The sequence below is a fragment of the Anomalospiza imberbis genome, chromosome 1 (genome assembly GCF_031753505.1).
Source record: "Anomalospiza imberbis isolate Cuckoo-Finch-1a 21T00152 chromosome 1, ASM3175350v1, whole genome shotgun sequence".
Lineage (NCBI taxonomy): Eukaryota > Metazoa > Chordata > Aves > Passeriformes > Viduidae > Anomalospiza > Anomalospiza imberbis.
This window is the reverse complement of record NC_089681.1, coordinates 139,174,422-139,187,810: the sequence shown is the minus strand read 5'-3', so window position 1 is coordinate 139,187,810 and position 13,389 is coordinate 139,174,422. Positions and strand designations below refer to the sequence as shown.

Genomic DNA, 13,389 nt, shown 5'->3' with positions numbered 1-13,389 from the left:
CAAGAAGTGAAAGGACAGATAACAATTTTCCCAAGAAAGTAACAGTCAGAACACACTTGTTTTCAAGATGCTGACACAGTACTCTTCATTTTATAAAGGTCTGGTCTCTCTGTCTACCAGCTGTAGGTCAAATTTGCATCAGGCTCTGCAAGCCCACAAATGGGCATAATTTACTGCAGACAGGGATCAGCTCCCTGGCAATCAGCATAGATGGCCATGCACACTGTGGCTCTGGATGCCCCTGGCTCTGGATCCTTCCTGCTCACTTGCAAACTCTTATACTGAGGTTTCTCACCCTTTGTACTCTCTAATGTGCCCGATTCTCTCAAGCCTTTTACTCAGCTGCATGGTAATTAGCAGAGTACTTAATAATTTATTTCCACAAAACTTTGGAGTCTGATTATCTTTGAGATCTCTATTATTTAGTCAAGCATAGCAAAAACCAACTAGCTAACCAAACTAATCCAGGGACCACGGAAAAACGGGGGAAAGGAACCACAGATAGATAAACAAGTAATCCAAGCATGACCACTCATGCCTTATTTCCTGGTAAATGAGATTAAAAGTTCAAGAGAAGATTTCACTCCAACTTTTCATTTATCTATTGCCACGTTTCAGTGCAAGACCCACTGATGTCTTAGAAAGTCTTCTAAGAGCTTTCAGCAGGAATCAAGCCCTAAGCCTTTCTGCTCTTGTGCACATTTAAAGGATTCTCTTGAGATGTCAGCCTTGTTTCAAGAAGGGTGATGGGTTCCAGTGACCTGAACCATGGTCCTGAATGACGTACCAGCTGAACTTTAAACTCATGAGTAATTCCTTTTGTTCTAGCTGGACTTCTTATAGTCCAGAAGAAAAAACATCGAAGTGGCTTGATAAATCAAGATCTAAGCCAAGTTCTCTGAAAAGGCCAATTGAAAAATCATGGACACAGAAGTCACTTAAATTATTTATACAACCTCTCCTTAGAAATGTCAGGAAATATTATTTTAGGATACCATGACATATCATGAGGACAGGGAAATTAAGATACAAAAGCACAATTCAACATGAAGCAAACTCATATATGTGCCAAGTTACTTTTCAGAGAACCTTTTTTCTATTCAATTTCAATCAACTTGACTGAGCATAGATCTAAAACATACTATACCAGGAGAGATAAGCCAGAATCTGCTCTGTTTCTGAGGCATCTTGAATTACATCTCTTCACAATGCCACTCTTACTGTATAATTCATGGGTTTTATTTCAAAATCCTAACTGATTACTGATATACACAGTTAACTTTACAAAGGTGCAGCTAAAAATTTAAAACTGAAAGATACTATTCAGCTTTTTCTACATGTAAGTGCAACATATGCAACAATGCAGAAGTGTCCAATGCATATAAAACCAAACACTGAATCATCAGAGCTTTTCAATGTTTAGAGTACTTCCATTTTTTATGGTACTTAATCATCCAGTTTTAATTTTTCTATGTAAAATAATACATATAGAAAATGTGTGTGTTTCTTACTGCTAGCCTGTAAGTTAAGAAAACTACTACCCAAAAACATTTTTGAAGGAGATTAAGCATGGATTTTTGGGGATTGAGCAGTTCACTTGTTTCAATAAAAGATATGTTCAGTACAAGATTCCACTATTCACATACCTGTTTTTGATGTGGTAATATATTGCAAGAGCTACACTGTAAAGAAAAATACAGAGTTAATATCTCAGGACTGCCATATTGTATTTCCTGTCATATTGCATGCAAATTTAAAACCTAGCACAAAACATGACAAACAGTATATGGTCAACAGCCTATTTTCTTTTGTTTGCTCTTAGATATCAGGAAAACTGCTGTAAACAGACAATTTTATAATATTTGTTTTGTACTCTCCAACTATATCCTTTTTACTAGTAATTAAGTATTTTACCTCATGTTATCATCATATTCATATTATCTTCACATTTCATGTATCAAGTTGCACAAACTTTCCATTAAATGCCCTACTCCACTAAACCCAATGATTAAACCCCTACTGACTTCCAAGGCTGAAGACAAAGCATCACAGGCATTGGACATTCTCTTTAGTTTTGCTGACAGGTTAACACAAAATGTTTTAATCATCATTGGCTTATGATTGTATATTTAAATCCATTGCTTGGGTCTGTCTTTATATAGCTGCTCAAACAGCAGACTCCAATACCACACTCCTACAGTTTTATGGCATCAAGTTACTTATTTTAACTCAGGAAAGACGACTCCCTGAATAAATTACTGCATTATGCATTTCCCCTACTCTCAACCACACACCAAAGCACCCCTGATTATATTCTGCACACAGACAAAAAGTGTCCTTGTATTCACAGAAAGTTAAGATTTTGATTACATACATAACTAACTGATCTCATTCCCATTTGAAATGGAACAAAATTAAAGCATGGATTCTTAGGATTATCCTACAGTTTCCAACTCCCAGCTCATGCTTTACTCACAATACATTTTTATTAAAGAACGAAGCCAAGCCAGCACTCTCCCTACTTACTGCAGCAGCATAAAACCAATCTAAGCTAAAGGGGAAAGAGGAGGATGGAGGAGGGAATTCACTGATTCTCTTTGTAGACAGTTTGTTTCATAATAATTCACTGTAAGATGCTTATGTTTTATACTAATGCAAAATTTCCCACTTTTCCGTAAAAGATCTTTTAAGAGTCAATCGATTGCTCTCAGATTTTATTCCAGAATTTTTACATGAAAATTGAGATACTGCATGTTAGGAAAATAATATGTTTGAGCTAAAACTCTTGCAGAATTTTAAATTATTTCAGGTTCGATTGGGGTTTTTTTTTTTGAACAGCCATACAGTAGAAAATATATTTATTGGTTAAAAGTAATATTTTTTACTAAATTTTTATGAGCTTTTACCTACCTATTATTATTATTCTATGTATTGGAAGTCCTTAGAACATACATGCTTTTTAAATTTTTTTTTTTTTAATACAGACACATATTTAAGGAATCAAGAGATAGTGTGTACCTAAAGACCACAGTACTTACTGAACACAAGAAAAACACACATTTATGAAGGAATTTGATTTGACAGAATGATATTCACAAAATGAATTAATCCTAAAATTTAATTTTAAATTATGCCCCTAGGAACACACTTGCAGCTCCAGTTCACTTAATGAAAGCAGATGCAAGAACCTATGTGCACAGCTCTGCTTGGTGCCCATATGGTTGCCTTTGTAACAAAATGTCAAATTAAGTTTAGAAAATATGTACTATTTAGAAATCTGTATCAGAATCTGAAAGTCTCTCAGGGCTCATCCAAGTTTCATTCTACCTTTCATACACTGGTTCAGCTGGCACTAGGCGTGCAGAAATGATGATTATGGAGCTTTCCATCACCCTATCCCAGCCACCCCGACTGCTGCAGATGCTGCAGTGGATACAGTAATATTTTAAACACACCAGTGCATAACACGACCTAGAAGAGATAAATGAGCTGAGCAAAATGTCTCCCTCTTAGATTTACCTTTATGCAATAGTTATTTTCCTGCAGAGACTGCAAGGTGTGGGTAAAAAAATGAAGTTGTCCTACAAAAGCAATAATCCTACCATGTCCTCACCCTTCAACCTGTTAAATGTGCCGCCAGACAGAAGATGCAGAGGCTTTGTGTTCCAGAGTTCAGTTTCTCACCCTCTGCAGTCCCTTTCCAAGCTCTCTGAGCCCTTGCAGCTTCCAACCCTTCCCATGCTGGCAGCCTGGCCTCAGCCCTGCACGACCCCTGCCCCATCCCAGCACTGGCTCTTCTGTTCCCCACAACTCTGCCCATGCACCTGAGTCTCTCCCAGACACACCACCCTTTTCCCCACCACCAGCTCATCCTTCTGTGTCCTGAAAATGCTTCTTGGCTGCTGCACTTGAGCCCATGTCTTCTTCCCACGAGCCATGGCAGTTCTAATGCAAAAAGAGACCCCAAACCCACCCAAAAGGCTGCCCTTATTCTGCATACAAAGGATTTTAGAGCAGAAGAGTACGAGATTCAAGGACAAAAAAAGCCTAAACACCTCAGAAATGCAAAACCTTTTTCAAGTGTTAATCAGAACTGTTTTTAAGTTAGTGACAGAAATCTGAAGAAAAGAAAGACTATATTCCAGGCAGAAAGAGCTGACAAGGAATCAGGCATCAGTTTAACTACAAAACCATTCTCCTCTCCCCTCTTTTTCCTTTAACAGAAAAATTAAGGTCTGTCTTAGTGACCAACATTACAAACTCCTTTGGATGTGGTAGTCTAAATAGATTTGTCTCTCATGTAAACACCCCTGCAGCAGAGATACTGTCTTAATAAATTTTTGAATTTGCATACACCAAGGTAACCAACCTACAGACAACTCAAGAGAGGCTATCAGCAACCATTAATAAAAAGCACAAAATGCCTGAGCATTTGGTTTATATTTTCCCCTTACTGTACAAAATGTAAAGAACAATACTCTACAAATATGAATTTCATTTATCTCCAAAAGTAAAAAGGCACCAGTGAAACTTAAAATGCTCATCTAAGACATCACCCAGTAAGTCTGGAGCATGACTGATTAAATAAATTTATTACTTCAAAAACTAAAATCTTTGACGCTTGCTTAATAATGGTTGAGAAATAAGTATACATAAATGCACACACAAAATGTAAGTGCTAACAAAAATAAATGAAGTGTAAAACCCACCATTTGATGGTATACTTGAGGTTTGGTTGACTGACCGTGCTGTCATCCAGGAAAATAGTGGAGCAGGAACTGTACTTCCTTCTCAACTGCCCAGGAGGATGCTATGGAAAACATGCAAAAGAACAATGGCAATTATGTAATAGCAAAGCATTTTTTTGAGGAAATGTAAGAATTTTAAAAAGACAAATTTCTGTCTCTCACAATGACGCACACAGTAATGTGATCACATTTGGAAGCAGTTCAGAAAGTTCAGAAATAATTAACAGTGCAAAAGTCACAAAAATCCCTGCCTGAGACTTGCTAATGCTTTCAAGTCCCAAATCCCCTGCATCCCTCCTTCCCCAAAACCATGCAAAAAATTTTCTTGAGGCTTACTCAAATACATACATACACTTCGAAAGCAAAGATGAATAAGACCTATATTTCTGTCCTCATTCCAAAAGAGTAAATGGAAGAGTGAAAAAGAAATTGTGTTAGCAATGAAGACCAGTTTAGCAACAGATATAAAACCATGCTTGCAAAAAAAAAAAATTTAAACCCTCAAAAAGCTAACAGAATGAAGGAAGGGAAAGAGGTCTTCACAGTAGAACTACAAAATTAATAAGGAGAATTCATAAAAAATAATTCATCAATAACAGATTGTTATCAGAAAGGAAGAAAACTGATCAAAGAACAGAAGAAAAGAGTATAAGCAAATTTTAAAAAATAAAAAATAATTCATCAAAATTCATAAATTCAAAATTCATAATTCATAAAAAATAATTCATCAATAACAGATTGTTATCAGAAAGGAAGAAAACTGATCAAAGAACAGAAGAAAAGAGTATAAGCAATTTTTTAAAAAAAACATATCTTAAAAGAAAAGGTTTTCAATATATTTCAATCCTTTTTTTGCACTACCATAGAAAAACACTGGAAAATTCAGCCAAAAAAATTGGCATTTGAGAACTCTATTTATTTCTAAACATTTTTTTGCTGAGAGAGCTTCTCCATCAGCTGAGAGCAGCCAACACTCCACCAGGCTAAAGAGAACAGTTTCAACCACATCAGCTAATAGCTCTCACAGTCCCTAATCCTCTTTGATTCCATCTTTGCTTATTCCATCTACACAAGCAAATAACTTGACCAAGAACCTAGGGCAGGAGAGTGAAGATCAGTCAAGTTACACATTTAACTCACAACAGAATAGGTTTAAAATTCAGTTGGCGTATCAACATGGAAATTTTAATTCATCTTACAATTAATGTAGTTTCCAGTGTTTCAGTGGAGGGACCAATGTCAATACCATCAGCGGAATTCAGAGGTATTTACCAGCTCAGAGCAACTGAGTATCCAGATACAGTCCTGTGACTCCTACCTCAGTACATCTTCCCCTGCCCATTTTCCAAAGCAGATATTATTACAAGTGCCAGCATCCATCAGCTCACCAATGCTCCACTTTCCACAGGCAGCTGACTTAGCAGCATTCACTACACAGACAGATTCCTGGTAAAACCTACACACATCTAAGTCATATTTCTGTATTTCACAGCTATGAGTGAAAAACCACAGTCTCCTGTTAATTGAAAAAAAACCCAACATTTTCTGCAGCTGCCACAATTGTGAAACATTATGTTCAAATTATCTGAAAGCTTACCAACAAATACTCTCAAGGTCCTTCACTTAACCAGTAAAATTGTTGGCTGAACTGCTTTTCTTGGAAGTGAAAAGGTTTACTGAGAAAATGAAAAATACCACTTTTCAAAAATCCTGCAGGTCTTCAGGACTTTGGAAAGGTACTTTGTAATACTTTGAAAGCTGACAATCCATCTACCTTCCAAGCTACTGTATGTTAGGCAAGAATGAAAAAAAACTATAAGTACTGTGAATATTAATGCCATAAAATTTATTATCTAGCATTGCTGCACACAGAGAATTACTAGGGGACTGGTGATTCATAGCCCTTATTCTACCACAGTTTAGTTTAAATATCTGCATTAGTCTGTTGAGTACCTTCCACAGGCATGATAAAGGCAAAGCATCTTAAAAACAACAAAAATGAGACTCTAGTGGCTGGGGAAAAATAGGGAGATGTACACACATGTCAGCATTGTTATTAAAAAAAAACAACACATGGAAAGTTTTCTTTCTGCATAATAAGTGTCAACATGCTTTAAAGGTTTAGATAAAATTTAAGATAAATACACCAGATTTGTTCAAGGGAAGCACAATTTAAAACCAGAAAATAACTCTGTGGCAACACCACTATCAGATTTAAATTTTCCTATGTAAACAGCACTCTAACATTTGACACATGTCAATAATTAGAGCAATGCACCTTATTTCTGAAACTACCACATCACAGAACTCTTCTTGGATTTTCAGCCCACATCACACTTCGTTAGGCTTGGAACTTTTCACACCTCAGGAAAATATGTGGTGTCTCATGCCTCACTTTCTGTTCACAACAGCTTGGCAGGAAGGAGCTACCTGTCCCAGTCAGAAGAATGGTGCCAAGTATAAAGCTACACCCTTGGGTAAATATACACACACCTGTGCCAGGTGAATAACTGACCTGTCCGGACATCAACATTCCCAGCTTCTACTCTGATGTCCAACTGCAGCCATATGATGCAGCAGGTAACAGATTTTCTACCTTTTCCAATTGCTGGAAACACTCTTGGTTTCATATTTTACCTTGACTAAGCTGGGAGACATCTTAAATCCCACAGTTCAGTCAAACAGACTTTTCTTAGCCTCCATAAAATGTTGCACAGGAACCTTCTCCATCCTTGCAAAGGACAAAAGAGGTTACGGAGCATCAGCTCAGTATTCAGCACTGTCCTATCGACAAACTCCCTTCTGCGTCCATTTCAGTGGGATAGGTCCATGACCAAAATTGTACAGGAGCTTAACACCTTTGTATTTCAAATCCATCACAGCTGACCACAAAAATGGTCACATTTAGACAAGTCAAAGAGGCTCTAATAAAGGAAAAAAAAAAAAAAAAAAGAGCTGAGGATGACTATAGAGCTTTTGGAGAAATTAGCCAAATCATCTAATGAGATCCTTCTCAAGTTCTATCCCACCACAGAGCTGGCACAGGGAAAAGGACAGACTGGTATACATCCTTTTGTAAATCTTCATATGCAAAAATGAGCATAGGACATATATGAAGCCTTGACAACCTCTGCTATTACAAATATTTACTAATTCAAAGCACCTCACTGATATGAAGTGGGATTCACTTTACATGTATTTTCAGTAGCTGCAGTACTATTTCTGTAGCCAAGAGATTCTGTAGATGTCATGCCTCTCAACTTCAGCAAGACTTCCAACTTCATCTCACATAAAATTCCCAAAGGGCAAACTAAGGAAAACATGGCAGGTAAAAACTACTTGGAAAATTATATGCTGGTCAGCCAGGGATCACTTTCAAATTGGAAGGTTGAAGTAAGGGACATTCCACAGAGGTCCAGTCAACTCCACATAAAATACTGACCAACAACTTTGATCACAGTATCAAAGTATTTTTAATGTATTTGCAGCTGAGATTAACTTGCAGAGAACATTTTTCTTTTTAAAAATGCAATATATCAATAGACTTTATAGAGCTACCAAGTATGCAACAGAGTAGAGCATCCATCCACTGCTCCACTGTAATTTTATGTCCAGTTTTGGACACTGTATTTCAAGAAAGATGAATTTATTTCAGAGTCTGGAGGACAGAGAAGCAACATAAGTCAGAGACTTGAAAAACCTGATTTACAAGGGACTGTAAAGGCAGGCTGGAAAGGTTTTCTCCAGGAAGAAAGCAAAAATAATGGCTTTAAAGTCATGTTGAAGGAAGTTACAAAGAAGAGGACGATGTTCCCCATGACCCTTGTGGATGGGATAAGAAAGAGCAGGCTTATATTAAACCATGGAAAATTAAGATTGTACATGAAAGTGTGAGAAGAGGTGATGGCAAAAACACCTAAGTCATCACCTTTTTCTCATAGTAGGGATAGCTTAAATGACTTGAGCAGTGATAGAATCTCCATCACTGAAAGTTGTAAAGAAGAGATAAAACAAACAGGCCAGGAATAGCTTAGACATAAGCTTCTGCTTCTGGACAAGAAATCAGACTGAACAAGCTTTTGAGATGAATTCTAGACCAATCTTCTATCATGTGGTGGAGAGGATTTGTAGCTCTTTACTCCAGAAGCAGTTGCTATTTTTCTCATTCGAACCAAAGACATCCACTAAGAAATGCTGACATTATAGGTCACAATGAATATGAAATAGGTGTTTTGTGGAATTTCTTTCTTAACAGGAAAAGATGCAGAACAGAAAACTCTGCTTTATAACTTGCTATGTTTTTTAATATGTTACAGAAAAAGCCCTAAGAGATCAAGGTTCAGTTTCCAATAATGCAGGCGCTCCTAGCTCTTAAGACTAGCAGTTTTTTCCCCTTGCACAGCAAGTACTAAGCAAATATCACTGCTTCATTTTCTTCCAGCTTCATCCTAACACTTTCCAATTTTCCAAAACCTATGTTTTTTAAGATGTTTGAACTACAGGTTTTTACTTGAAGTTTATATAAAAACATTTTATCAGAAATCTAATGGCTTGGTTTGCCATCAAAATCACACAAACACTACAGAATTGCTTCTAGGTACCTGCTTTGAAAGGGACCATAATGAATCCCTAACTTTTTCACAATGAGACTGTACAAAAGAGTTAATTTCTCTCAGGAAACATCACTTAGAAATTAATCTAAATTTGTGGGGAAAGAAGAAATGTTACCGTTTCTTTTGTTAAAGTAGGCACTTTAGAGGGGTTTTGTGTAGAAACATCTAATGGATGGTGTACATTGCCCAAAACCCACACTCAGATTTGAGCAGAAGGGCCAGCTCTGGCCTTTTCAACAGCACTAGGGTGGCTCTCTGCCCTGATGCTCAGCAGGATTCATTTATTTGGGCACAATAATGAAGCTTTACAGCTTTTGTACCAGCGCTGGCTCTCAGCCAGTCAGCTTCCAGTTTGGCAAAGCAGCTTCAGCCTTTTCCAGTGTTCTTTTGCGACTGTCCATCAAAAGATAATTTGGAGCTTCTCTACTAAATAATGATAGTAGTTTCTCTACTCCCTGCAAACCAGGTCTAAGTTAGTGCATGATTTTAAAAGGTCCTATTAAATAATATTTTCCCCCATGGAAAAACTGAGGCTTGCTTGCACCCGTCTACGCAGACATGCCCATTAGCTTCCAGGTAGTAGAGGCTGGCCAAGATGCTAAAAGGCAAAACTGGCACATAAAAGTGCACATGAAGCCAAATTACAACAGTTAGCAAAAATACCAGGACTGCTTCTGACTTGGAAAAGGGAGGTTCCTATCTTGAGGATCTTATGTTGCTTCAGGACATGATTTCATTTTGACAACATTTTTCACAGAAGAAACATGTTTTTACAGGTCAACAAAGTGCTTCCCAAATCAAGCAAACCATGCAACACAATTCTCTACATGGCTCTGCAAAGTTCTGCACTTATTTTTGTCTTGCATAATGCCAATACAGCAAAATGGTCTACCTTTGGTGTAGATATATTCACCAGAACAAGAGTAATAGGAAACTGCACCAGCATGTTCATCTTCCTGTGCCAACAACTACAATTAAAAAAAAAAATCCAGTCCAACTACTCTTAAGTAATACCCCTTGTTCCTCATGATTCACCTTTGTCCTCAGCTGATGTTTCACCAATGTTTGATAAAGTCCAAAACTAGCCTAGCTTAGACTAGATCTGTACTTGCGAGTTTCTGGCTGTCAAACTCGTCCTTACTCATGTCAACTATAGGAAATTATGTCAGCAAACCACTGAGCTCCTGAGGGGCTCAGCAATCACCAGTAAACTCCTCTGCAGCACATGCAGGCCCTATTTAACCACTGATAAAGCACCCTGCTTTATAAATGTGAAAGATTAAATATTTCTTTGACTGTTAAAATCAGCTCAAAGGCTTATATTTACAAAGCATGTAATTGCTACTGTTGTGCAATTTCACCAGAGGGACTTTATTACATTCCCAGCAAAGCAAGCATTACATAGCCCCTTGTAAAAGAACTGTCCTGCATGTTCTCACTCTAACTCAAAAGCTAGCTTTTGTTTCTCCCCATAAAAAAGTTTATCACTTCACATAACCTACTGCCTTGAGGCTGACAGGAGAGGTAAAATTCTTTACCCTAGAAGACAGGAAAAGAAGCTAACTAAAAGACTTTAGAAAAACACATTTCAAACAGTAAGTTTAGGTCAGCCATTAAAACCTGTTAATTTTAACTTACTAGATGCCTGGAAAGAATCTTAAGCTACATCTATTGGGAATGGCAACAGTGTAGGGAATCTGCTAAATGGACCAGGTGGCCTATAAAGGCCCCCTCTAGACCTGCTTTTTTGTGACTGTGCAATGGAGAGGAGCAAAGGCCACATTAAGCAATCTCTAGGAGAACTTCAAGAGCACCTGAGAAGTCTCTATCTTTCTGTTTATCTTGTTCTTCTCTTCAAGTAAGGAGTGACAATTAAAATATCTTAAGGAATTTGGACAGCAATTATAAGCCTTTCCAATAGCCAGCCTCAGGCTGGCTATTGGAAACAACATCTCTTGAAACATCACTTGAAAACAACATCTCATGTTTTATGTTGTGCTTTGCTTTCACAGATTAAACTACTTTTCAGACTATGTTCCCATTTCAGCATGTATCTTAATTACTCATTAATCACTAGTTGAAAGTGTTTGATTATCATGTCCACATGATAATCCACATGTCCAGTAGTTTTACAACATGGAAGCAGAACAGCCTCTTTATTCAATCTGACAAGAAGATTTGGGAACTACATAGGAGTAAGTGCCATACATCACTCCAAGCATGGAAAAAGGCTCATAGAAATTGTTCTTGCCTCACCACCTACAGCAAAAGACCCAACTGTTCTCTGCAAGTCCCCAGTACTGTGTCTGGGGAGAAGCTTCCCCTGATGTGAATCACCAAAGGGTCACTTACAAAGACCAGGGTCGTGACATGAGTGTTGCCCAGTAACTTTTCCCCAGGATGAAGAAAAAATATTCTGGTCTACACACAGATGTTAACTGTTCTACTTGGAATGATAAAAACAGTATTTGTTTGCTGGAATTTGAACATCCAGTTGCCAGGTAGCAGACAGTAGAAGGTCCAGATCCCTAAAAAAGACAATGATGAAAGGATGCTGTTGCTACAAGGATGGCAAAGAGTCTCCAGAATAAAAAATATGCAGAAGTGAGACATTACTTACTTTTATTTTCTTTCCTTTTTCCTACCCTTTATCTTCCTTCAGTAACACAGAAATATATGTGAAAAATATCCCTTATTTTTAAGGGGTATTACTGCTCATAAACATAGATTCATTTTAATAGTGTATCTCGCCTAGAAGAGAAGTAATTACTTGGGCTGACAGAGCATTTTCTCCTGTCTGAAAGGAAAAATTTCTAGAAAAACTTGAAAGAGAAAACAACCTTTTTTCTCCTCTCAGTAGAAAGAACTACCTACTGCAGTAAACAGTAAAAAGAACTACCGACTGCAACCATGATAAAAGATTCACTCTTTCTCCACCACCTCCTCTAAAAACACAAAACGTGTCTGTCTTCCTGTTTGCTTTCCTTGTACAGGCAGAGACACTGATGCAATCTCTCTTCTCTGAGAAAGGAAACACCCCTATCTCAGTCTGCATCTTTATTCCTCTCAGCAGCTTGACTAAGCAGATTAAAAGACATGTGCACACCAAGGCAGCATTAAAAAAAAAAAACATAAAATAACAAAAACCAGTGCAATAGCAAAGAGAAGCAGAGTCTGCTGCAAGTGCTTAGGAATTAAAACAGGCTAGAAGAAAGCAAAGGTCAGGTACACTGGTGGTAGGGAACTTCCAGCATCATTCCCAACCTGTCATGCATCTCTTTGGGCTCTGGGGGAAGACTGAGAGATGGCAGCTCCTCCATAGCACTCTGTCAATCCCTCCTTTCATTCTTTCCCCACCCCAAAAAAAGAGCAGCTGCTGGCTTCTTCCATCACACCTACTGACAAGGTGAATCGGAAACATGGCAACTGTCAGCTCTTGACAAAGTGTAACAAACCAAATCAGGAACCCACCATTTGTGTTTGGGGATCACAGGAAACTATTCAGTCAAATAAAATATCCTACAAACAAAAGCAAGCGAGAAAGATAAAGAACAGTGGTGTGATCATGCTAAGAAAGTGCATTTTTAAATGAGGAAGAGTCAATACTAATTATTTTCCTAAGTAATATTTCAAAACTGCATTTATATAAATTACTATTCTCATCTGTTACTACACACAATTTGGCAAGCAGTTAAAAAAAAAACACCCAGCTTTTCTTGACACTTCTCTTTCTAACCAGCCCCCCATATCACTTGGGAGAAATTCAATTCTGCCTGCAAAACAACCAGTTATGCAGCTACTGCACAAAAAGATAAAAATATTTTGTTGCTCATCTTGGTTATTTATCACAAAAGAGAATAAGCATGAAGAACAACAAAAAAGATGACATCATGGAAAAACCACAAAAGAAAAAAGTGCTGCATTATGGTGAGGAGTTCTTTTAAAAAAAGGCAAAATAATAACAGTACAAAATTTATGTTCTCTGGAAAGTTTCCTCCAGAGAAGATGTGGAGACCCAGCACTTCACA

The 13,389-nt window shown here is 37.6% G+C and overlaps 1 protein-coding gene across 7 annotated transcripts in view; it reads right to left on the bottom strand.

Annotated features, from left to right (window-relative positions):
- Positions 1-13,389, bottom strand: part of CCNY (cyclin Y) — a 119,976-nt gene that overhangs the window by 25,845 nt on the left and 80,742 nt on the right. For all 7 annotated transcript variants that reach the window (XM_068173591.1, XM_068173647.1, XM_068173600.1 and 4 more), the window contains 2 exons: positions 4,710-4,810; positions 1,647-1,682 (listed from right to left, as the gene is read on the bottom strand). In XM_068173591.1, coding sequence (XP_068029692.1) covers positions 1,647-1,682; positions 4,710-4,810 — 137 coding nt within the window. The remainder of the gene's footprint in view (positions 1-1,646; positions 1,683-4,709; positions 4,811-13,389) is intronic.